The 26,008-nt window shown below is 47.2% G+C and overlaps 1 protein-coding gene and 1 long non-coding RNA gene across 2 annotated transcripts in view; one reads left to right on the top strand and one right to left on the bottom strand.

Annotated features, from left to right (window-relative positions):
• Window positions 1-6,532: 6,532 nt before the first annotated feature.
• The window catches only part of LOC310745929 (uncharacterized protein), a 55,640-nt gene continuing 36,164 nt past the window's right edge, over window positions 6,533-26,008 (bottom strand). The window contains exons 13-23 of the mRNA XM_083579230.1: window positions 23,607-23,780; window positions 22,351-22,509; window positions 21,964-22,113; window positions 19,920-20,150; window positions 16,800-17,120; window positions 15,453-15,614; window positions 13,608-13,772; window positions 12,653-12,829; window positions 11,429-11,566; window positions 9,588-9,746; window positions 6,533-8,317 (exon numbers count right to left, since the gene is read on the bottom strand). Of these exons, the coding sequence (XP_083435356.1) occupies window positions 7,350-8,317; window positions 9,588-9,746; window positions 11,429-11,566; window positions 12,653-12,829; window positions 13,608-13,772; window positions 15,453-15,614; window positions 16,800-17,120; window positions 19,920-20,150; window positions 21,964-22,113; window positions 22,351-22,509; window positions 23,607-23,780 (2,804 nt within the window). The 3' untranslated portion in view covers window positions 6,533-7,349. The remainder of the gene's footprint in view (window positions 8,318-9,587; window positions 9,747-11,428; window positions 11,567-12,652; window positions 12,830-13,607; window positions 13,773-15,452; window positions 15,615-16,799; window positions 17,121-19,919; window positions 20,151-21,963; window positions 22,114-22,350; window positions 22,510-23,606; window positions 23,781-26,008) is intronic.
• Window positions 22,021-25,263, top strand: LOC310746272. Its single transcript, XR_014540561.1, has 3 exons — window positions 22,021-22,151; window positions 23,851-24,053; window positions 24,869-25,263. It is a non-coding gene; the product is annotated as an uncharacterized lncRNA (long non-coding RNA).

The following is a 26,008-nucleotide window of genomic DNA, read 5'->3' as shown; positions in this document are numbered from 1 at the left end:
CCCCACCTGTTGAGCTCCATGTCTTTCTTTCTTTCTTTCTTTCTTTCTTTCTTTCTTTCTTTCTTATTTATATACTGCGAAAAGTCAAAGTGTTGAACAAAAACAAACATAAAATAAAACCAAAGTAAATAAAACACAGGCATGGAAGGCAGGGACTGGAGCTATTTATTGTTAAACAAGACAGGGTTACAAAACATGGACCCTATTGTACCAAGGGAAAGTACTGAAAGTATTCAAATGCCCTAAATCACTCTATCAGCCATCTTTGTGGTGCTTAAAGGTATACAGTGGTACCTTGGGTTAAATACGCTTCAGGTTACATACGCTTCAGGTTACAGACTCCACTAACCCAGAAATATTACCTCGGGTTAAGAACTTTGCTTCAGGATGAGAACAGAAATTGTGCTCTGGTGGCGCGGCGGCAGCAGGAGGCCCCATTAGCTAAAGTGGTGCTTCAGGTTAAGAACAGTTTCAGGTTAAAAACAGACCTCCAGAATGAAGTACTTAACCCAAGGTACCACTGTATAATGAAGCAGCCAGACAAACCTTCCTGGGGAGAGCATTCCCCAAACGGGGAGCCACTGCAGAAAAGGCCCTGCTCTTGTGTTGCCACTGGCGTTCAAGTTACTGGTTGGGGTTGATGGGAACTCTACTCCAAAACATCTGGAGGGGAAATATAGAGCCAGACCCCCACCCAAACTAGCGGTATGGAACATTTCCCCCTGGAACAACATAGGTTTAAAAAGCAAAGCTAGCAGCAGTGAGCATTGCACAATTCAGGAGATATGAAAGGCAGTTACAAAAGCTTGCTGGTTCAGCAAAATATGGAGCACTGCTTTAGTGGGAAAATGGACAAAGAAATTAAGAATGGCCCAGGGAAAAATGAAAGTCACATTTAACTCTGAAAGGCTTTGATTTTGCTATGTACATCAAGAAATCTGACATTTTTTCGTAGGCTTAAAGGTAGCAATGCGAAAACGCCATCGTTGCAATATGCTGATCTTTGGAACTTTTGACTGTTTGTTCATGCTGTAATACATATAATGGCCGCAATCATGCCAGATACCAGAAACAGATCAAATAAAACCACTGGGGGGAATCTTCCATGAGATCACAACCCCCCAAAAAACTGTGCTTTGGGGGGCACGACACCCAAAACCACATGTTTTGGGGGTCGCTGTATGAAACCACAGCTCCGAAAAAAGGGTGAGATCACAGCATGAGATTGCAGTGGCCAAAATTCCCACATTTTGGGGGGGGGTGACAGGATGTCCTGGTTTTTCCGGGACAGTTGAGGGGTATGTAATAATAACACCTTGAACTTGGCCCAGTAGCAAATAGGCAGCCAGTGCATTATCTCTGAGCACAGACGTCATCTGTTGACAAGCCCTCGATCATGTCAGCAATTGTGCTGCAGCATTCTGTGAAGGCTCCTCCGTGTCAGAACGTTTCCTCTCAGGATAGTTGGTTCCTGGTAAATGGCAGGCCAAATGGCAGAGGTCTCATTGTGGAATCTCTTGTCTCTCTTGAGCTTGGGGAAGACATCATTTCCATCTTCTCTGTGGGTTCCACCCGGTACAGATTCTCTCCTGTTTCGATTATGAGCTTCTAACAGGTCACCTCTTCCTCGCCTCACATGCTTGTAACTGTCCGTCCTTCCTTCCTCCCTCCCTCCCTCCCTCCCTTTTCCAGCAACTAGTACAGTAGAACCTCGGTTCTCGAATGACTCCATTGACGAATGTTTCGGAGCCTAAATGCAAAAAACCCAGAAGTAAATGCTTCCGTTTTCAAACGTGCCTCAAAAGTCGAATGGCTTCCACTGCGTGTTTTTCAATTTTCTCAATTGAATTTGCCGACAGCCCTCAGTTTCTGAATGTTTCAGAAGTCAAACGGCCTTCTGAAACGGATTACGTTTGAAAACTGAGGTTCCACCATATTCAGAATTTACTGCCTCCAGGACATGGCATTTTTCCTGGTGCAACTAAAGACAATAGCAGGGGGCTTTTGGGTTTTATTCCTCCCCACGGTCTGAATGAGCCAACTTGTCCATCTCCAATTTTCATATCCAGGAGTGCAGAAAGTGAAAACAGGTCTGGCAGCACCAGCCAAGCCCCAAGGAGGCAAAGCAAGTCATCTAGAGAGCCAAAAAGCCTCTGATGAGTTGTGGCTTGTTGGAAAAGGTTACAGCTGTCCTTCCTCAGAGAAAGGAGGCAGGTGACAGGCTGAGGAAGTGATCCAGGACTAGATATTTAACGGGGGCAGTTGTTAAAAGGGTAAAGGGACCCCTAACCATTAGGTCCAGTCGTGGCCGACTCTGGGGTTGCAGCGCTCATCTCGCTTTACTGGCCGAGGGAGCCGGCGTACAGCTTCCGGGTCATGTGGCCAGCATGACTAAGCCGCTTCTGGCGAAACCAGAGCAGCGCACGGAAACGCCAATTACCTTCCTGCCGGAGCGGTACCTATTTATCTACTTGCACTTTGACGTGCTTTCAAACTGCTAGGTTGGCAGGAGCTGGGACCGAGCAATGGGAGCTCACCCCGTCGCGGGGATTCAAACCGCCGACCTTCTGATCAGCAAGTCCTAGGCTCTGTGGTTTAACCCACAGCACCACCCGCGTCCCTCTGTTAGAAGAGCTTTATTCCCCACACCGAGCGACAATTCCCAGAGGGGATAATAAAATAATAGAATGGTAGAATTGGAAGAGACCCCCACCCCCAAGGGTCTAGTCCAACCCCCTGTGATGCAGGAGTCTCAGCTAAAGCATTTATGAGATGACACGGACGGGTTGGATTGTCATGGTCTGGTTCATGGGCGATCGAAGTCCCGGCTGGGGACGTCAGGACCGGGGGCAAGATGGTGGGGTGGGAGCAGGAATGGGAGTCCAGAAGCCAGGAGTCGGGAAGCCAAGAGTCCAAGGGTCAGAGAGCTGGGAGTCAAGAAGCCAAGGGTCAAGAAGCAAGGAGTTACGAAGGCAGGGGTCCGAGGATCAAGGAGTCACAATGGCAGGCGTCCAAGGATCAAGAAGCAAGGAGTCACGAAGTCAGGGGTCCAAGGATCAAGAAGCAAGGAGTCACGAAGTCAGGGGTGCAAGGATCAAGGAGTACGGAGTCACGAAGACAGGGGTCCGAGGATCAAGGAGTCAAGAAGCCAAACACAGCAAGGCAGGGAGCGTGTTGCTGTGGCAAAGAGCTGAAGGGAAATGCTGACCTTATATCCCTTCCCAGCTCTTGCCACCAGGTGCTGTGAGTTACCAATCGGCCTCACCTGTAAGGCCACGCCTTGCCTCTTCAGAACAAACTTAGGAAGGCCCCAGTCCTGGTCACAGGGCCTGGCTCCTGCACGCACACCTGACATGGATGCAGAGGGGTGGGAACCCCCCCCCCAGGGAAGAAAGCTCAGAGCCCAGGGAGGGGTGGTGGGATGATGATGGGTGGTCAGAGGGAGAAGGCGGAAGAGGTGGTGTTGGAATCTGAAGAGGCAACAGGGTTTAGTGAGCGGGAGGAGTCTGTGGCAGAGAGCAGTCCAGACTTTGCAGAGTCAACCTCTAAGAATCAGTGCCCTGAATGAGATCTTTGGTAGAGTCAAATGTTACAGCAGCCTTGTAACTACATCCAGAAAAACATGGCAGCCCCTGTATCTGCACAGGCCTCTCGGGAAACTGAGAAACAGGGGTGACCTGTCAAGGGGCAGCAGAGAAGAGCCATCTCTCTTCAGCTGTAGCTCAGCTCAGGGGTAGAGTATCCTGCTGGAATCTCCTGGTAGGGTTGGGAAAGGCTCATGTCTGAAATCCTGGAGAGCTGCTGCCAGTCAGTGTAGACAACAGTGAGCTTGGGGGAGCGGTGGTATCTGACTCGGTATAAGGCAGATTCCCATATTCTTTAATATGGGTCGCAGGATCAGTTCCCAGCTTACCTGGAGAAGAGAGTCTCAGGTGGCAGGTGAGAAGAACAACCCTTTCTCAGCTGCTGCCAATCAAAGTATATACTGGGTGCCATAGCCTAGTTGGACACAGAGGAATGGGGGGGGAACCAGCTGGGGAACCCCCCCCCCCGGGGGAGAAGGCTCAGAGCCCAGGGATTGGTGGTGGGGTGACGAAGAGTGGTCATAGGGAGAGGAGGAGGTATCGGAAGCTGAAAAGGCAACAGGGCTTAGTGAGCGGGGAGAGTCTGTGGCAGAGAGAAGTCCAGAATTAGAAGCAGAAGCTGAAGTAGGAGAGGTGGGAGACCAAGAGGCAGAGATGGGTCTGGCTAGTGCAGAGTCACGTGTGTCTCCTCCTGCTGCTGTGACAAGCTCTCCTCCTGCCTTGTCTCCCAGAACTAGGAGAGGAATGAACAGGGCGGAGGAGAGGTTGGCACATGCAGGCGCAGTCTCCCCTGTGTGGTGACAGGGTCCTCCGATCTCAGCAGCTGCTTCATGGGAGCAAGACCTGCCAGAGCTGAGTGGCTGTGCTCATTCGGCCTGACGCTACTGTCCAGATCCTGCTTTTGCTCATAAACAGTCAACTCCCAACTCTGGGAAGGGAATAGGGGTTTCACAACCCCTCTCAGAACCCACAATTCTTCGGGGGAAGCCATTCATGGAAGAGGAGAGAGCTATGGACGGCACCTAGCCCTGATGGCTCTGCCCAGCCTCCAGAGTCAGAGGTAGCGATGCTTCTGAATCCCAGTTGCTGGAAACCGTAGGAAAGGAGAGGGCTCTTGTGTTTGAATCCTGCTTGTGTGTTTCCTACAGGTATCTGGTTGGTCATTCTGAGGACAGGAAGATGGACTGGGTGAGCCATTGGCCTGATCCTTATGTTCTTTTTATATATATGTATATATAATTTTTTATTAAATTTTATTTTACAGCACAAACGCACACACTCGTACAACTAAACATAAAAATAATAAAAAACAAATAAAGAAAAAAACTGAAAATGAAAAAACAATTATCAAAGTAACGTACAGAAACTTATACAAAACGAATAATAAACAATATGTATATACCACATTTCAGTTCTTCTTTTCTTCCAACTGACTTCCTTCATCCTCAGCACAGTTCTATTTGTATTTTTGGTGAACCATTTCCATTTTCTTTCTTACCCCTTTTTTCTGTTTTTAACTTTTACGCCATAATTTGTTTTGCAGAAGTTAATTGAAACAAGTCCAAGTATTAATTTGAGGGCACTGCTTTTTAAGGTATTCTCTATATTTTCCCCATTCTTTTTAGAATTTTTGCTTGGGTTGACCCCCAATAGACTCTGTCAATTCAGCCAATTCAATATAACTAAATAATTTGCCTTGCCATTTTTTTTTTTTTGTCGGTATTGATTCTTTTTTCCAATTTTTGACAATTGGTGTTCTTGCAGCCCTGATCCTTATGCTCTTATGACCGTTTAAAGGTGTATCCTAGAACTTTAAACATATGGTGTGAATGTGGCCTAAGATGAAGCAGTAAGGTTTTTCTGAAGAACTCTTTGTCATTTGTATCCATCAATATGGCGTAGCCCAATCATCTGTTGGGGTGATCTTTGCCTGGTGGAGCTGGAAATTCTGGGGTTCCGTTTCCCCCCACAAACAGCACCATGGAGGTGATCTCCAGTTTGCAGGACTGCTTCAGGGGAACACAAGGGTGTCCAAAACGCCTCTCCAATGATGTGTCCAAGCCAGGAAATTGCCTGGCACAACAGGCAGAGAGGGGGGTCTGTGTCTGCTCCTATTACTTCATGGCACTTGAGGCTGAAGACCAGCAGAAAACCACTTTAGTTCCACTTGGGGGAACTGGGTGCCTGCGGAGAAGATCCCGGGACTGGCTGCCAACACATTTTCCTTGGCAATCGTTCTGCACTTTTAACAAACTTCAGACAGGATGCAGAGATTCAGTAAGCAAAGGGGGTTGTCAGAACTCCAGGGCTGGGGGTCGGGGAGCAACTCTGTCCCATGTGAGGGGGTTTTTATTGTCTTTTGGTTTTGCTTGCTGTAATAGGAAGCTGATGTTTGAGGCGGAAGAATCAGGCGAAAAGGTTGACACCTCTACCGGAGTCACTGCTCATTTCCTCTATCGGTGCCCATCAACTGCGCTGCTCGGAGGGGGCGCAGCTGAGGGCAGCTCATGCCCTTCGTTTAGGTGGGGTTCCTGCATTGCAGGGGGTTGGGATAGATGACCCTTGAGGTCCCTTCCAACTCTAAAATTCTATGGTGCTACTAGAAATCGGGCTTCTAGTGTTGCTGCTTCAGTCCCCTGGAATTAGTTCTCAGCTGAAATCAAGTGGAACGCCCAGGAAGAGAAGTTCTCTGTGGGGGGAACCTTTGGCCCTCCAGATGTTGCTGAACTACAGCTCCCATTATCCCCACTTGCCAGGCCTGATGGGAGTTGTAGTTCAGAAACATCTGGAGGGCCAAAGGTTCCCCACACCTGACCCAAAACACCTATGAGCCTCGTGACTGCGCCCCATCCCCTACATGGGTCCCTAAAACAGAACTTAAAACTACGTATCAGGACATTCTCCACAATTTTCATTCAGAGAATCTCACAAAATGGTTACACAAACTGTTTGCATGTAAATTTTTAATGATGAAAATAAATAAAATATTTCAACAATCAAACACCTACGAGCCACCCAGAAGCTGCACACACCCTCGAAAATAACCCTTCCAAGAGGCACAGATATTTCCCCAACTTCATTTCTTTATTATTCAAGTTCATTTCTTTAATATTCATATTTATAGCCAACCCTCTCCACAAAGGCTCTGGGCAGGCATGTTAACAACCACACCTAGAAGCAAAATACCCATATAAAATATTGGTTCTTTGAAAAATATAAAAGCAACACGTTTTAAAAACACACGTTGACCCTGAATTGTCGCCAGCCAGCCGAGGCCTGCCCAGACCAAAAGGTCTTTAATATAAACACAAAGAAAGGGCTTCACTGAGCCTTAAGAGGAAGAGAGCTTGGCCCCCATGGCAAGGGGGTGCCCCCCCAAACACCAGTCTCTGGGCTGTTGTAACTTGGATGGATGGTGCATTTAAGGGGGGCATCCTCAGCCTGAGAAACGACGACGGGGCACCCTCAAGACGGAGGACCTAAGCTCAAATGGCATCCAAAAGATTTTGCCAAGCAGCTCCAGAGAAATGACGAAGAAGCAGGGGCAGGAATGTGGGGAAGGACCCCGGAGGCAAAATGGCGCCCACAGCAGCCAACTGGGCTGGCAGCCGAGCCTGACCAGCTGGAGGGGTGAAGGGCAAGATGCATGGCCACCAATAGTTTGCCGCCTGCCCCTGCAGCGTCTGCCGCCTGAGGACAGGACCCACCCAGAGCAAAGGGCAGGAGGAGCAAGCCAACCGTTGCCACCCTCTGCCAAGAACTGCGTCAGGGGTTGTCATCGTGCTGCTCGCAGCTCCCTGTGGAGTGGCACCCCCCACGATGCCCCGGGCCGGGTGAGGTTTCCGTGCCCCAGTTCCCCACCCCTCTGGTAAGCCGGCTTTCTCTCTCGCCCCTCAGGGCCCCCGAGCCAGCCAGAGGCTCCCGTAGGCCCGGTGCCCAGGCATAGCAGCAGGAGGGGTGCCGGGAGCCAAAGCAGAGGTCCGCCGCCCACCGGGTCCTCCGGAACGTCCCAAAGGGAACCCTCCTGCGTTGTGAAAGCGAGGAGCAGAAGTCCGGCAAGATGGTGATCTGTGCGCCGGAGTAGCTGAGGGGCCTCCCGCGGGCCGCCTGCAAAATGGCCGCCCTGTCTCCTGAGCGCAGGAGCTGGAGCACCAGGGGCCGGGGCCTGCCGCTGGGGTCCCAGGACGCGCCCCCTTGCACCCGGCGGGCGCTCTCGATCTCCAGGGGCGGGGCTTCCAGGGGCAGGCCCAGCAGGGTGGGCAGAGTCTTCTGCAAGAAGGCGACCGGGTCACTGCCTTCGCTCCCCTCCGGCAGGCCGAGGACGCGCAGGTTGTTGCGGCGGGAGCGGTTCTCCAGAGCGCGGAAGCGCCCCTCCATGCGCCGCACGCACTCGCTCAGGCTGTGGTTCTCCATGCGCAGCGCCGCCAGCTCCAGGACCCAGCCCCGGGCATCCTGCTCCAAGCGGTCCACGTGGCTCTGCAGGCGGGAGACGTCCCGGCAGACGGCGCTCATGTCCGCAGAAAGGCGGTCCAGCTTCTTCGACAGCGTCGGACCTATGCCGTCTTCAACCTCAGGGTGGCGTTCCTGAGGCTTCCCGTTCCCCCAGGTGCAGAGGGCCGGATTCGGGTCGACACTGAGACACCTTTTCTTGCGCAGATTTCCTGACTCGGCATCGCCTTGCAGTTTGCAGCTGTAGGACGAGGTGCCTGGAGTTTGGTCATCACCTCTCTGTGCTGCAATTGGAGGATTTAAAAAAAGCATGTTAAGAAACAGCCCCCAGTTCCTTCTTCCTAGATCTTCTCTTCCACTATGTTCTGGTGTGGTTGGGTGTAACCCCAACTGTGAAATATGCATCCAGAACCCGTCTTCTTCAGCCCAAGTGCCGCACTTAACATCCAGCCTAACTGGGGGTTCTGGAAATTCTGCTCAACATCTTGTGATGTTTTAGATCAGGGATGCTTTTATATGCAGAATATTCATAACAGTGTGCATTGCTGATATTTTCACTGTCTGTTCGCTTCGAGATGATTTGCAGAAGTGTTTCCCAAACTTGGGTCTCTGGCTGTTTTGGGACTACAACTCCCATCGTTCCTGACCACTGGTCCTGTTAGCTAGGGATGATGGGAGCTGTAGTCCAAAAAGCTGGAGGGTCAAGTTTGGGAAACACTGGTTTACAGGAAGTGATTCGTAAATAATACTACTTGGATAGGGGTGCTATTGTTTTGCTGGTTTCAACTATCTTTTGATGAAGGATAATATAAAAATCCATAAAAATCACGGCCCAGGACCCTCATACCTATGGGACCGCCTCTCCCGGTCTGCCCCGCGGAGGACCTTAAGGTCCATAAATAGCAACACCCTAGAGGTCCTGGGCCCTAAGGAAGTTAGATTAGCTTCCACCAGAGCCAGGGCCTTTTCAGTGATGGCTCCGGCCTGGTGGAACGCTCTGTCTCATGAGACCAGGGCCCTGCGGGATCTGATTTCTTTCTGCAGGGCCTGTAAGACAGAGTTGTTCCGCCTGGCCTTTGGCTTAGAATCAATTTGATTCCCTCCCCCTCTTTCTTTTTTCCTTTCTCCTCCTGTGAAGAGGCTGCATCTTAATGTTTTAATGTTGTATTTTAATCTTGTTTTTAAGTTGTATTTTAAGCAACATTTTTATTATTGGTTGTTAGCCGCCCTGAGCCCGGTCTTGGCTGGGGAGGGCGGGGTGTAAATAAATTTTATTATTATTATTATTATAGAATGAAATAAACAGAAGTTGCTTGCTCGTCTCCTGACCTAACTATGTGTGCACACTATGCATATATCCCAAACCCCCAGATTTTTAAATTTATAGTTCCCATCAACTTCAGCCAGCCCTCCTTGCTTTTCCATCCAAGATGGGCAATATCCTACCAGCAGACACAACTGAGAAATGATCGACAGGACTGCGATATCTGCCGAGGCTACAAAGGCTGCAGCTTCTCAAGCTTCCCGATTCACGGCTGTCCTTTGGGGACTTACCTGCCCCCAGTGACCTTTTCACCCCACTCTTGGGGGAGCAGGTATTGCTCGGCCTCTGAGCACCGAACTTGAGCGCAGCGGATCTCCCGCTCGAGAGGCAGAAATGCTCATTCCACTTGGGGCAGCTGCCCCAGGCCAGAGCGCTCGAGGGGGCGGATCCTGAAAAGAACGACAAGAGACATGGGCCGGCGTGAGCTGAAGGTTCTTCCTGCTGCACCTGCATGTATTTGCTTCCCTAAGATTCGCAAGCGAAATGCAGTGAAAGCTCATTCATGTCTACTGAGAAGTAAGCGTAGGTGCACCCTAACGGAGAACCCATTGGAAAGTGGTGGCACGTCAGGCATAATCAGAGGAAACACTTGGAAAGTAACGGAAGGTATGGATAATTTAGAAGGATTTTTAAAAAATAAATATTGATATGCAGTTGTAAATATTATCATTAGGACCCATGGAAGGGATGGGGGGAAGTCAGGAGATTCAGAGTAATCTTGATATTCAGATTTTAAATTGTTGTTTCTTTATATAATTTTTTAAATCAAATAAAAAAATTACAAAAAAAGAGAGAGACAGCAGTGCTGAAATAACGCTCCACATAGTGAAGTTTTCACTGCCAAATTATAATGTATGTCTGTTTCAAGGCATTCATTTCCAGTGTAATGGGCTGGCAGGTTACACAAGGCAATGTTTACACATGTGCATATCTCCTATCTAGTAAATCAATACCCCACAGCTGGGGGAAAAAATAAAAATCATAGGAAATGAGTGCTGGACTAGGACCAGAGAGAGAGACCCCACAACTACAGAGATGGGATTATTAGGCTTTTATATACGCAGTTGGAGGGAAAAGAAAGTTTCATTTCAGACATAACAATTAATTAATTAATGTGGTATGATAAATGAAAGCGTAATCCTCACTTGATAATATAGGAAATGTTAACTAATGTACGAGCAGGATTTAAAAAATGGACAGCTGATGGATTAGGGTGAAAGGAAGAAATGGAATGTGAATTAGAGACAACTATGAAATATAAGCAGCAATAAGGGTTAATTATGGAAACATCTAAGAAGTTGGCGGGAAGTTGATTTCTGGGGGGGCGGGTTGTATTAAATTTGCTTGATTTGTTATGAGTTTGTTAAAAATTTGGTAAATTTGTTAATTAAAAAAAAATAGAAGAAACGATTGGCAAAAAAAATCAAATCCCCATGCTTGGCCAAGAAGCTCACCAAGTGATGTTGTGGGCCGGTTGCTCACTCTCAGCTTAACCTACCTAACTTATCTCTGTTTCAGTGTATGGAATTTTAAGAAAAAATGGAGAATATTATATGATGCAGTTGAAAAAGATTGACAATGGAACCCATAGAGGGGTGGAGGGAAGGCTAAGGATTCAGGGAATTCTATATGTTTATGATTAGGACTACTGTTTGAATACAAATGTAAATTATAAAACCGAATTTAAAAAATTATTTAAAAAATAAAATAAAAGAGGACTGGATAAATTTAAGGAGGAGAAAGCTATCGATGGCTGCCAGCTCCACGGTCAGAGGCAGCAATGCTTCTGAACTCCAGAACATAGCTGTCAGCTCTTCCCTTTTCTTGCGAGGAATCCTATTCGGAATAAGGAAATTTCCCTTAAAAAAAGGGAAACAATGACAGTTATGCCCCAGAATACTACGCAGAAGGCGAGAGTGTGCTCTTGGGCTCAGATCCTGAGCACATCCGGTTGGCCCCTGTGAGAACGGGATGCTGGACCACTGGCCTGATCCTGCAGGCTCCTCAGAGGATTTTAAGTCTCTGCGGCTGCTGCGCCCCTCCTGCTTTGCCAGAGGCCGTGTCGACTCACCTCGGTGCCCCCCGCCAGCCTCGGGGGTCGGGCTCCTGTTCCCAGCCTCTCTCTGTGGACTGCTCAAGGGCGTGGTGGCTGGGCCATCGCTGCCCATCGACCTTTCCTTCAGGCGGCTCCTCTGACCTGTTGGAAGCTCTGCAGGGGGAGAATATTGGGCTCAGACTTTTTTGCACCCCAAGATCTGTTTTGGCAGCGGGCTATCATTGATTTAAATCAGGGGGTTGCCAACCTTTTTTGACCTATGGGCATGTATGGGTTTTTAGTGTGTGTCAACGGCACATGGTTATTTCTGTCCCTCCTACCAGGGATTGACCCCTCCCCACACCACAGAGAGTCAGAGTCAGAGAGAGAAAGAAATAAAAAGAAAGAGAGAAGGAAGGAAGGAAGGAAAACATAACACCGGTGCTTAAAGACATACATTGGCTCCCAATATGTTTCCAAGCACAATTCAAAGCGTTGGTGCTGACCTTGAAAGCCTCTCCACCTCCATCATTCAGCCCAGACACTGAGGTCCAGCGCCGAGGGCCTTCTGGCGGTTCCCTCACTGCGAGGTTACAGGGAACCAGGCAGAGGGCCTTCTCGGTGGTGGTGCCCTCCCATCAGATGTCAAGGAAATAAATAACTATATGACTTCTTGAAGACATCTAGGCAGCTCTGTTTAGGGAAGTTTTTAATGTTTGATCTTTTAGCGTGTTTTTAATGTTCTGTTGGGAGCTGCCCAGAGTGGCTGGAGAAACTCAGCCAGATGGGTGGGGTATGTATGTATGTATGTATGTATGTATAAATAAATAAATAAATATTATTATTATGATTATCATCATCATCACCACCACCATCATCACCATCATCACACAAACTTTGCTTTTTCAAGGGATCTGAGTCAAAGTTGGATCCGATAGAATCTGTGCCTTGAAAACCACACAAAGAAAAAAACAGAATGTGGGAAAGAATATCTCTCTTCCCCATTTCCTCCTTCACCTCTATGTACTTTCCTCAGCCCTTCACAAATAAAGGGGTGATGTAGGTGCTCAGGGGGCTTTCTGGGCACCAGCGGGAGATGCCCAGGGTGCCACGGCACCTACTGGTGCCATGTTAGTAACCACTGGTTTAAGTGTACACCTGCCCTACCCAGAATGCACAGGACGGGTGACACCACCTGCCTCCACCACCATTGCCTGCCCTTGCCACTGCCTTGCCAGAGGTGCAACCCCAGGGGCTCACCTTCCTGGGCTGCCCTCCTGGCCTCTTCTCCCTTGGCACGTCTGCACCTCGGTTCTCCCCGCGTGCTTCTGGCCGGGGAATTGCTGGATGACGGGCTGCATGGACTGGGGCCCCGGGCAGTGATTTCCTTCAGGCACCTGAGCAGGCCCTGGAGAGGGCTGCTCTCACTCGCCCCTTCTGCGCAGAGAAAGGCAAAAAAACCATTACAAGGCGGGTCCCAAAATTCAGTAAATCCGAGGGCCTTTGTTACTGAAGGCCAGCAGCTCCTGAGCGGCAAATTATTTCAGTGCATGCCACTTTCTTCTCTAACATCCTTCTCCAGAATCCGGCTTTCCTACATGGCCTGTGGACAGATCTTTTCCCCAGCTGTGATGACCGCAAATCTTATGGCAGGAGCAAAGGAGGCTTTCAGGGCTGCTAGCTGGCATTACAATGCCCTGCCCAGGGCTGGATGAAGACCTTTAGAGGCCCTAAGCGCTCTGAAGATTTTGGTGCCCCCATATATATCAAATTCAAAATATAAACCATAATAGACCGTCAAATAAAATGTTTTTTTCGAGTGGAAATTTGGAAGAAGGAATACAAAAATCAATGTCAGAGCTAGAAAGCTAATCTAAATAAAAACACAGGCCAGAAAAGGAAAGAGATAGGAAAGAATAAAGGGGAAAAGAAGAAAAGAAACAGGAAAAAGAGAACTTCTGATTTCTTTGTCTGTCAGCTATATATAAAAATCCACTCCAACAACAAATCCACTTTCTATAGACCAGCATTATATTCAGTCCTCAAAACCAAATATCACAAGTTCATCCCCTCTTTCACGCAAAAAGTCTATATGTTTCCAATCTTGACCATGACTTCTCCCCGATTAAACATGTCAACTTGGATGTGCCATTTTGGAAGCTTACAAAAGCTGCCCTGGCCTCTGGCGCCAAGATGCTCCAGCAGAGACCCTCACCTTCCTCGGCCGAAGAGACGCTCGCCTGCGCTTCCCTTTGCTCTGAGCTGCCCTGGGCCTTGCTGGGGAGCGGCTGGGAGCGACAAGGAGGGTTGGCGGGCCTTTCAGCCAGGAGATTCGCCACGCCTTGGAGGCAGGAGCCGCTCGGTGCCCGTTTCCTCGCAGCTGCAGGAGCAAAAACAGGGGGAGAGAGTCACGTTTGAGCATCTTGGCGGCAGAATGTCCCTCTCTCCACCCTCTGCCGATCCGGAAACGAGGGAAGGGCCGGCGCAAGACATTTTGCCGCCTAAGGCAAATCAGAAAATGGCAAACCCCCAGGAATTGCAATGTGTTAAAGGCGGCAAGAAGCACAGTGTTTGAGGCCTGCCAGTCCCACTGCTGCCGCCTCCTCCTCTGCCCTATGGCAGCCTCTGTGGGGAAGCTGGAGACTGAGGCGGATGGAAGCGACCCAGGTACCCAGCAGGCACAGAACCCTGCAAAGGTGCATGAGGACTGCCCCCCCTTTCCTTGCAAGGTTTGCTGCCAGGCTAATGGGTGGGCCAGCCCTGAACGAGGGAGGCAGCTGAGATGCAGAACTGACCAATGCTCTCTTGGGTATTGCGAGATCTGGCCTGCTTTGGAATATGGAGTCTGTGTGGATGCAGAGACTTGCGTGTTTCAACATTCCCGTTATTACATTATCATGAAATGCATGACCTGCTTTTCACCAGCAGGTCCCAGGGGGAGGGATAAAACCATTTATAGTTTTTACATATATATATATAAATTTTTAAATTAAATTTTCTGTTTTACCATTTAGAAAATTCATTTAAGCATCCTTAAAATATCAAAAACTTCCCTTCCTCTCTTTCCATGGTTCATTTTGCATATCATAAATCCCTGCATATTTTACATAAACTAAACCATTCAGTAATCCATTATTCCATCTATCAAAACTTATTTACCCTGTTGAATTTATCTTAATGCTGCCAGTATTTTCAAGTGTACACAATTTCCCCCATAAACATTTTCCAAACTTCTCTAAACGTATGTGCTTCTTGTTCTTTTATTCTATATGTTAAGTTCGCGAGCTGCGCATATTCCATCAGCTTGAGTTGCCATTCTTTTTTTTTTATAATAAATTTTTATTGGTTTTACAACATATATTAACACACAAGACAACTAACAATTCACAACATAACACATTAACAAACAAACATGTAAACACATATAATTTCTTAACCTCTCTTTCTTAAACCTTGTTTCAACGACTTCCCCATACCTCCCTTTTCTGCATCCCTGTTTTAAATTTTCCCAGCACAGCTTGAGTTGCCATTCTTCTTTAGTTGGCACCTCGCTCATTTTCCATCGGAATAAAACCATTTTAAATTAAGAACAGTTAAAACAGATTGTATACATATGTGGATAATATATATTATTATTGACTTCACTGATCCATTATCTCCCGAGAGAGATAGACACCAACCAACCAGATCTTACTAATAATACCAGTGATAGGATAGCCATCTTCAAATATCTGAAGGGCTGTCATATGGAGGAAGGAACAAGCTTGTTTTCTCCTGCTCCAAAGTGTGGGACCCAAACCAACGGATTCAACTGGCAAAAAAGGAGATTCCAGCTAAAGATTCCAACTAAACCCCAGGAAGAATCTTCTGGTGGCAAGAACTGTTGGTCAATGGAACGGTCTCCCTCCTTTTCAAGCAGAGGCTGGATGGCCATCTCTCAGGGATGCTTCAGCTGAGATTCCTGCAGCTCTATGATTTACTGCACTGCTCTGTTTTCATTGCTAACAGGCATTGTTTTCAGTTGTGATAAGTATTATCTCAGATTGTGCTGCTCTCTCACCTTCCGCCTGGGGATGCTGAACACGGCCTTCCACGTTCCTCTCAGGCATCCTACCGGAGGAGTCCTGGGCTGGTGTGCTGGAAGGACTGGGGGTACTGGCTGCCGCTGGATCTTCCGGACCAATCTGTGGGTCGTGGGAGAGGACGTCGTCTGCTGGAGGATCTGCAAAAGTTGCACATTCTCATCAAGCCCAGGAATGGATTCCTGCCTGTGTGTATGTGTTTTAACTGATGGTTTTTTATCATTTTATTCTTTTTGCAAACAGCTTTGAGGTTTTGTAACAGTAAAGTGGTATATAAATCTTGCGAAATTGGGGCGGGGGGGGGGGAGAGAGAGCTTCAATGAACCATTAGAGTGCTGGACTAGGACCTGGGAGACCAGGGAAAAGCAGCCATCTTTGAGTTCTCTCCCTCCCACTCTCCCTGCCCCAGACCCCCAAGAACTGAAGCTCAATCCAGATAAGACAGAGGCCCTGTTAGTGAGAGGTTCCCTAGACCAGATGGGTGGAAGGTCGCCTGCTCTGGACAGGGTTACACTTCCTCTGAAAGAGCAGGTTCGTAGCCTGGGGGTCCTCCTGGATCCTTTGCTGTCGCTCGAGGCTCAGGTGGCCTCAGTGGCCCAGAGTGCCTTCCATCAGCTTTGGCTGGTGGCCCAGCTACACCCCTATCTGGACAGGGATAGCCTAACTACTGTTGTCTATGCTCTGGTATCCTCTAGGATAGATTACCCCACCGTGTGATGCGTGGGGCTGCCTCTGAAGACTGTTCAGAAACTTCAGCTGGTGCAGAATTCAGCGGCCAGGTTGCTCAGCAGAGCAAGGCGGTCTGAGCATATTACACCGATCTTGGTCCAAATGAACTGGCTACAGATTAGTTTCCGGGCTCAATTCAAAGTCCTGGTTTTGACCTATAAAGCCTTAAAGGGCTCAGGACCTCGAAGACCGCCTCTTTCCATATGAACTGACCAGACCCTGAGATCACCTTCTGAGGCCCTTCTTCATGTGCCTCCTCCTCGAGAGAGGGCCTTCCCTGCAGTGGCTCCCTGTCTGTGGAACACTCTCCCCAGGGACGTTTGCCTGGTGCCTTCATTATACACCTTTAGGTGCCAGGCAAAAATGTTCCTCTTTAACCAGGCCTTTGGTTAATGGCCTCCTATGTCCTTGCAAATACGTTTGTGAGGTGGGGGTTATTGGTTTGGATGCATTTTGGGTTTATCTTGTATTTGTATGTTGAGAACCCCACTGAGATTGAGAGAGGATGAACAGCACGCTAATTAATTAATTAATGGCAAGGTCCCGGTCCTGGGTCAAACCCACCGCCATAAAAGGCTACCCACAGCCTCACTTACTTGTGGGATGTGATCCAACCATCCCTTGCCGGGATCTCCTGGGTACCACGTCGCCTGGACTCTTGGCATCGCCAGGTGGGATGTTGGAGGGGAGAGGCTGGCTCATGGCGATGCTGTCTAAGCATCTCTCCAGGCCACCGAGCGGGGAGGCTGACGGCGCTCGGCTGCCCCTGGTGACAAGCTCTGGTTCTTGGGCAGAAGGAAGCCCCCTTTCCTCCTCTGGAGCAAGCAACGTGCTCTGCAGCCTGGACTCCGTCCCCTTCTGCCGCAAAGTCCCTTCCATCTCCGACCCTGTGTCTAGGAAGAACGAAAACACTCCAACTGAAATAAATTAAAACAATTCTTTAAAAAGATAGTTGAAAAGACTCTTCTTAAAAACCTAAAAATTCCCTTAAAAGAACCAAGTCTTCAAAAAAGTTGTATGATCTCAGAAAGTCTTTTTTTTATATATAAAATATTTATTAAGGTTTTAAAAGTTTATATAAAATAGAAAAAACAAAACAAAAAACAAAAACAGTAAAAATACATACAAAACATACAAAACACCTACAACAACAAGTATAATTTCCGTCCCTTATATTCATAAAACTTACTTTCCCGACCTCCTCATACCTCCCCTTTCTGTATTCCAATCTCTAATTAATTCAATTCAGCAAATCCTTCCCCTAATTTCTGTATAATTTTTAACCTTTCTTTTCTTGATCACATAATCATTACAGCTAATAACCACTTAATTTCTGAATCAACATCGTTCTAACCTTCAATAATTTTACAATGTTTCCTAAGATAGTCCTTAAATTTCTTCCAATCTTCTTCCGCCGTCTCTTTTCCCTGGTCTCGGATTCTGCCGGTCATTTCTGCCAGTCCCATATAGTCTATAACCTTCATCTGCCATTCTTCCACGGTGGGTAGATCTTCTGTCTTCCAATACTTTGCAATGAGTATTCTTGCTGCTGTTGTAGCATACATAAAAAATGTTCTGTCCTTCTTTAACACCAATTGGCCGACCATGCCCAGGAGAAAGGCCTCTGGTTTCTTCAGGAAGGTATATTTAAATACCTTTTTCATTTCATTATAGATCATTTCCCAGATCTCAGAAAGTCTTTAAAAGAATCCTTCCAAAAGAATTTAAAAATTATAATGTAGCACAGGGGTAGGCAACCTAAGGCCCGGGGGCCGGATGCAGCCCAATTGCCTTCTAAATCCGGCCCGCGGATGGTCCGGGAATCAGCGTGTTTTTACATGAGTAGAATGTGTCCTTTTTATTTAAAATGCATCTCTGGGTTGTTTGTGGGGCCTGCCTGGTGTTTTTACATGAAAAGAATATGTGCTTTTATTTAAAATGCATCTCTAGGTTATTTGTGGGGCATAGGAATTTGTTCATTTATTTTTTTCCAAAATATAGTCTGGCCCCCCACAAGGTCTGAGGGATGGTGGACTGGCCCATGGCTGAAAAAGGTTGCTGACCTCTGATGTAGCACCTTAGAGACCAACCGAGTAGTTTTAGGTATATGCTTTCGTGTGCATGCACACTTCTTCAGATACACTGAAATGGAAGTCATCAGACCCTTATATATAATGAGAGGGAGGGAATGGGCATGGTAAGTCTGTTAGTGACTGTTAATGACAGTTGGTCCCACAAGAAAAAGGTTTTTAAAGGGACAGTATGCAGATGACCAAGAATAGTTTTAGCCGGTGTAATGGGATAAGAATCCAATATCTCTGTTCAGACCAGGTCTCTCCATAGTTTTCAGTTTAGTGGTGAGTTGTAATTCAGCAACTTCTCTTTCAAGTCTATTTCTGAAATTATTTTGTAATAAGACATCTACTTTGATATCTTGTATTGAATGTCCTGGGAGATTGAAGTGTTCTCCTACTGGTTTCTCTGTCTTGCGATTCCTGATGTCAGATTTAGGTCCATTTATTCTTTGGCGTAAGGTTTGGCCTGTTTGTCCAATATAGAGAGCTGAAGGGCACTGCTGGCATTTGATGGCATACACAATGTTAGAAGATGAGCAATTAAATAGTCCTGGGATGGCATGTTTGATGTTGTTAGGTCCAGTGATGGTGTTGTCTGGGTGTATGTGGCAGCAAAGGTGGCATCTGGGCTTACTGCAGGCTCTGTGACCAGCGTCCATGTTAAGTTTGGTTGCTGTATTATTGTGGGTGAGTATTGTTTAAGATTGGGTGGCTGTCTGTAGGCAATGAAAGGTCTTCCAGAGCTTGAGAAAGAGAACTGTCATTGTCTAGGAGAGGTTGCAAATCTCTGATGATTTGTTGAACTTTTTAAACTTGAGGGCTGATAAATCATTTTTTAAATAAAGTACTTTAAAATAGCAGCCATGCTCCATCTTGAAATGAAAGCTGGCCTTTTCTCTGAGTCCAAGCTGGTTCTTTCTCTCTCTCTCTCTCTCATTTTATTTATACTTTTCAGGTTTATACATTTCATTAATTTTACAATCATTTTATCATTTCAAAAATTGACTTCCTTGCCCCTCTTTCTGCGGTTCCTTAAAGTTATTTTTTAAATATCTGCTGCATATCCAAATTCATTTAATTTGCTCATTTATTTATCTACTTTAATTATATACTCTTATGAAACTGCAGGTTATTACAACAACCCTGCCAATGTTTTTATCTGCTTGCAATTTATTTGTAAATATTCAATAAACCACTTCCATTATTTCATAAAAAGTTTGTTATCTTGATTTCTTATTCTGCCGGTTACGTTTAGCCATTTCTGCATATTCCGCAAGTTTTTGCATCCATTCTTCCTTTGCTGGGACTTCTGCTTCTTTGCACTTTGGGGTGAGTAGCATTCTTGCCACTGTAGTAGCATACATGAATAAATTTCTATACCATTTAGGTAGTTCTGTCCCTATAATTCCCAAAAGAAAAGCTTCTAGTGTTTTTTTACAAAGGTTATTTTGGACATCCTTTTCAATTCATTATATATCATTTCCCAGTAAGCTCTGACCTTACTACAAGACCACCACATACGATAAAAATAACCTTTTTTCTCTTTGCATTTCCAACACTTATTTGATTTTGATTTATGAATCCAAGCTGGTCCTCAGCCCTGCTGCTCAGAATGGGTCCATCCCCGTCTTCGTCACCCACCTTGAGCGCAGTCCCACCAAAGGCTGCACCCGGGACTCTGGCGCTCACTCTCGCTGCAGCTGGAGGCGGACGAGGAGACGCTGGGCGTGTTCAGGTAACTCGGCCTCTGAATGGGGATCTCCTTCAGGCAACTCATCAGTCTGTCGAGGGGGGAAGCTTCCACCGTGGCCTCCGCTGCCACGGAGCCAGATGAGCTCGTGGGATGTGGCGGGATGCTGTTTGTGGCGCCGCCTGGAGGGAAGAAAAAGGCGTTTTGAGCAGAGGAAGCAGAGTTGGACCCTTGGCTATCCAGCTCAGTACTGTCTTTTTTTAATAAATAATTTTTATTCAGTTTTCTGTTTTGAGATTTAATATATTCATTTAAACATCCTTGAAATATCAATGACTTCCATTCTTCTCGTTCCATGGTTCATTTTTCATCTCATAAATCCCTGCATATTTTACCATTCAGCATTCCATTATTACTTCCATCAAAACCTGTTTATCTTATCTTAATGCTGCCAACGTTTTCAAGCGCACACAGTTCCCCCCCATATATTCAATATATGTCTTCCAATCTTCACTAAATGAATGTTCTTCTTGTTCTCTTATTCTGTATGTTAAGTTTGCAAGCTGTGCATATTCCGTCAACTTGAGTTGCCATTCTTCTTTGGTTGGGACCTCGCTCATTTTCCATTTGGGGGCTAACAAAACATAGTCCACAGTAGTGGCATACATGATTAACCTTTTTTGACACCTAGGAATTTCCGTCTGAATTATCCCCAACAAAAAGGACTCTGCTTTTTGGGGGAAAGTACGGTACTTTTAAACATTTTTTTCCCAATTCATTATTATTTCCCAGTATTCTTTTACCCTTTTACAGGTCCACCCGCTCAGTATTGATCATAGCTGTCAACTTTCAGATTTGAAAATAAGGGATCAGCAGCCTCACCTGTCCCGGGGACAGTCTACAGGATATCTAACAATCTGGGATAGTAGTGGGAATAAGGGAATTTCCCGCAAAAAAAAGGGAAGGTTGACCGCTATGGTATTGATTGGCAGCCATCAGTCTTTCTCAGACTTGGGTCCCCGGCTGTTTTGGGACTACAGTTCCCATCATCCCTGGCCCTGCTAGGCTAGGCATGATGGGAGTTGCAGTCCAACAACAGCTGGGGACCCGAGGTTGAGAAAGACTATATCAGCTGGCAGCAATGGCTCTCCAGCGCACTGTCTCGCTGGGGTGGCACATGCTCTGGTTATCTCCCGCTTGGACTACTGCCATGCGCTCTACCTGGGACTACCTTTGAAGGTGACCCAGAAACTATAATCCAGAATACAGCAGCTAGATTGGTGACTCGGAGCGGCCACTGAGACAGTGAGATTAGGGTGGGCGATGGATAGAGGACTGTGTCATGGAAGGGAGTGTCATTTTAGAGGGTGAAACTTAATTCTTGCAAATTTCTTCAGCGGGGGGCCTTTAAAATATGTTTCTGGGTGTGAGGAATTCAAACCTGCTATTATTTTTGAGATTAGATGACATTTAGCTTGGTAAGTCTACATTGGATGGAGAAGTATATAAACTGCTTTTGGAAAACCAAAGAATTTTAGATTTACCTTCTGAGAATGCAAATAATAATAATAATACTGCTGCAATTACTTGGCAATTATTTTAATAGCTTCTATGCAATTCTACGCACATTTTACTCACCAAGCAAAATCATATTAAATTATATTAATGTATTATATTATATTATATTATATTATTATGAATTCCCAAGTCATGCTACAACTTTTTAGCACCCCTCCTTTTGGAATTTGAAAGCTGAAAAATTAAAACACACCCTAATGTCACGTGAGTAAATTAATTTGGAATACAAAGAAAATACAAAAAGTAAAGGAACTGCAGAAAGAGGGGAAAGGAAGTCAAGTTTTGAAATGTTAAAATGATTGTAAAATGACTGAAACGTACAAAACTAAAGATAATAAATAAAATATTATTTTTTTAACGTCACATTCCCTGATGTTCTCCCCAGCCCCGCAGATTCCTCCCTGCTCCTTTCCTTACCTCTGTCCCACAGCCTCTGCAAAGACGCCTCCGTCCTCCTGGGCTTCTGGGCAGAGAAGTCGCTTCCCGTAGGAACGGCGTTTGGGCATGAAACCCCACCCAGCGGGATCTCTTTCAAGCACTTCTCCAGGCCTTGAAGGGGTGGAATCCCTGAAGGAAGAGAAGGGCGAGTAGCAGGTGAAAACCAGGTAAAATCTGTTATATACACAAAATCATAGAATGGCGGAGTTGGAAGGGGTACCCCAGGGGCCATCTAGTCCAACCTGCTGCAGCGCAGGAATCACGATGGGAAAAAAGGCCCAACAAGCTGCATCTGGAATAAATGGTGCAAAATCGTTTAGGGGTGGGCATGGGTGGGGATGACTGAGGAGCTGAGCCTCGCCTTACCTGCCTCCTTCGCGGGACTCTCTCCCGCACCCAATTTCCCTTGTCCGTCGGAAGAGCTGCTGGCCACATAGTGGAAGAAGTGGCCGCTCGGGGCGCCAGGCAGCTCCTTTGAGTAGCCCTCCAGCACCATTTGCAAGGGGGTGCCATTTCGGCTGAGACCTATGGCGACAGAGGAAGGAAAGAGGTACTCTTCTGGGTTCACTCTCCAGCTCCCAACAACCCGCTCTCTCAATTTCGCTGCGCTTGAGTTGTGAAAGGAGAGCAGACAGCAACCTTTTATTTTTGGGATTGCAGATCAAGTCCAAGCAGGCTACAGATGTGAAACACAACCGTTTTTTCATCAGGGGCATCGGGGCAGGGGGCACATTTAGAAAAACAAGAAAAAAAATCTTGATTCTTTTGGTTTTATGACTTCTTATCTTTGATTCTGTGTGTGGCTTATTTAAGAAAAGGTAATAATTTGTCAGTGGGACGCGGGTGGCGCTGTGGGTAAAACCTCAGTGCCTAGGACTTGCCGATCGCATGGTCGGCAGTTCGAATCCCCGCGGCGGGGTGAGCTCCCGTCTTTCGGTCCCAGCTCCTGGCCACCTAGCAGTTCGAAAGCACCCCTAAGTGCAAGTAGATAAATAGGTACCACTTTATAGCGGGAAGGTAAACGGCGTTTCCATGTGCTGCGCTGGTGCTGGCTCGTCAGAGCAGCCTTGTCACGCTGGCCACGTGACCCGGAAGAGTCTTCGGACAGCGCTGGCTCCCGGCCTCTTAAGTGAGATGAGCGCACAACCCTAGAGTCGGACACGACTGGCCCGTACGGGCAGGGGTACCTTTACCTTTACCTAATAATTTGTCATATTGTGAATCTCTCAGTGCATAATCGGCGCATAGTTGAGCTGTGGAACTCCCTCCCACTGGAGGCAGGGATCGGCCACCAACTTTGATGGCTTTAAAGGGGGACTGGAAAATTCACGGAGGAAGAGAGGGCTATGGAGGGCTCCCAGCCACAATGGCTACTGCTCAGCCTCCGGAGAGAGCAATGCTTCTGAATACCAGCTGCTGGAAACCAAAGGAAGGGGAGAGTTGCTCTATTGCTCAGATCCCGCTTGCGGGTTTGCCACTGACATCTGGTCGGACACCGTATGCCCAGCCCTCTTTTAAAGCTATCCAGGTCGGTGGCCATCTCTGCCTCCTGTGGCAGGGAGTTCCACCGTTTAACACTGCGCTGCACAAAGAACAAACCTTCTGCTCTTTTACTGCCTCACCTTCCTCCTTCCGGGTCCACCTCCCTGGCTCCGGGGTCCACCTGTGCAGCCTGTCTGGGGAGCTGCTGATGGAGGAGCTGACGGCCGGCGACCACGGCTGGCTGGGGGTGTTTTGGGGCAGCTCCCTCAGGCACCGCTCCAGGCCTTGCAAGGGGGTGCTGTTCCGGCTGGGTCCTACCGAGAAAGGGCATGCAAAGCTGTTGGCTACACAACTGTACCATGCTGCTATTAATTTATCATCTAGATACCCACTTTCCTTCCAAGAAGAAATACCAAAAGGGTCAAGGAATCATGGAATCACGGAGTTGGAAGGGACTCATAGAGTCATCTAGACCAACCCCATGCAAGGTAGAGATAGTATCTTAAGAAAGGACAACAGCAAAATGACACTCAAACCGATTGCAGAAACACAGCTACCTGGAACAAAAAATTACAGTAAAACAACAGGTTTGAAACATGCATAATTAAAATATATAATGTACAAGCACATTAAAACAGCGTAACAATTAAAACAGTTAAGACTAGCGGTTCCCTAAAACATCAAACATTGAAAATTATTATTTCTGAAGACAGCCCCGTATAGGGAAGTTTTTAATGTTTGATGTTCTATTATTGGGGGGGGGTTATTGGGTTGTTTGTTTTTATTGATTATCTATGTTGTGATCTTTTCTGTGAACTGCCCTGAGACCTCTGGGTATAGGGCAGTATATAAACTCAATTAATAATAATAATGATAATAATGCTTATCTATTTGTTGGTAGCCGACCAGAGTGGCTGGGGAAATCCAGTCAAATGGGAGGAGAACAAATAATAAAATTATTATTATTAAAAAAGCCACTTCCCTATGCAGGGATACCTTCAGATGTCTTATAATAGTCATATAGTTGTTTACCCTGGGGGTGGGCGGGATTGCCTAGGGGGCGCTAGGAGGTATTGGGGCACTGGAGATGTAAATGACTATCGGACTTTAAAAAGCTGGCATTGCTGGATCAAGTGCACTTAATTTTGCTGAATTAAAGAAATTAAAGTTTTAATCGGATTCTGAATAAATGTGCAATTCATTGCTCCTGTTTCTATATATTATTGTTTAGGGAAGCTTTTAATGTTTGATGTATTGCGGTATTTTAATATTTTGTTGGAAGCCGCTCAGAGTGGCTGGGGAAGCCCAGCCAGATGGGTGGGGTATAAATAATAAATTGTTGTTGTTCTCGCCCTTAGTGGGGGTCGTGTAAGCCACTGTTCTGAACAATGCTTTTTTGTAGGACAGGGAAGGAGTTGCTGGGGATGAGCTGATGGAACCAGGGAGAAAGCCCCGCCCCCAAAAAGTTTGGGAACCACTGAAATAGAACAACGATCAAAGAAAGAGAGTCGGCATGAGGGGAATGCTTGAGTCTTCTGAAGCCGACGGAATGCCAAAACTGATGGGGCTCCCAATGTTTCAGCAGCGAAGGCATTCTTCGCCATTTCGGGCTGGAGTTTTCCATCCGGCCTCCAACCCTGATACTCGCCACTCACCTTCCTCCCTCCTCATCCACCTCCCTGCCTCCGGGGTCCACCTGTGGAGCCTGTCTGGGGAGCTGCTGACGGCTGGCGAAGAGGGCTGGCTGGGCGAGCTCAGGGGGAGCTCCTTCAGACACCTTTCCAGCCCCTGCAGAGGGGTGCCGTTCCGACTGAGCCCTGCGGAAACAAGAAGAAGCAAAGCTGGCTCAGGACAGAGATCAAATATTCTGCCCAAGGGAAGCGATGGCGTTATTGGCGGGTGGATCAGGCCACAACCACAACTGCCCAGCCTCAGCGGCTCCCGGCAACATCATGCAGCTGAGTCTCACCTTCCTCCTTCCTCGCCCACTTCCCGGTCACGGGGGTCCGCCGGGGGAGCCTGTCTGGGGAGCTGCCGATGGAGGAGCTGATGGTCGGCGAACAGGGCTGGCTGTGGGCGCCAGTGGGGACCTCCTTCAGACACCTCTCCAGGCCTTGCAAGGGGGTGCCGAGTCCTGAGGGTGGGGAAGGAGGGAGAGAACAGTAAGCCGGCTCCTAAACCAGAAGGCCTGAAGCTCAGTAAGAACATCAAAAGAGTCTGCTGGACCAGGCCAGTGACCTCTCTAGTCTGGCACACTGTTCTAACAGTGGTCAACCAGATTGTTATTATTTGTTCAATTCAGCCTTTCATCCATAGATCTCAGGGCAGGCTCACGACATAAAATTACAATATAAGAAGCACAAAATTTTCTGAAGAATTTTAAGAACAAAACCAAACGGATGCCTGCAGGAAATCTCCAAGTAGGATTCGAACACAAGAGCAACACTCTCCTCTCCTATGGTTTTCAGCTACCGGTATTTGGAAGCATTGTCCAACCGTGGCCACAGAGAACGGCCACTCCAGCTAGTAGCCACTGAGAGCC

This window comes from Podarcis filfolensis, assembly GCF_964270895.1.
Source record: "Podarcis filfolensis genome assembly, chromosome: 12".
In the NCBI taxonomy this organism is placed as follows: domain Eukaryota; kingdom Metazoa; phylum Chordata; class Lepidosauria; order Squamata; family Lacertidae; genus Podarcis; species Podarcis filfolensis.
This window is presented reverse-complemented; position numbering and strand designations above follow the sequence as displayed.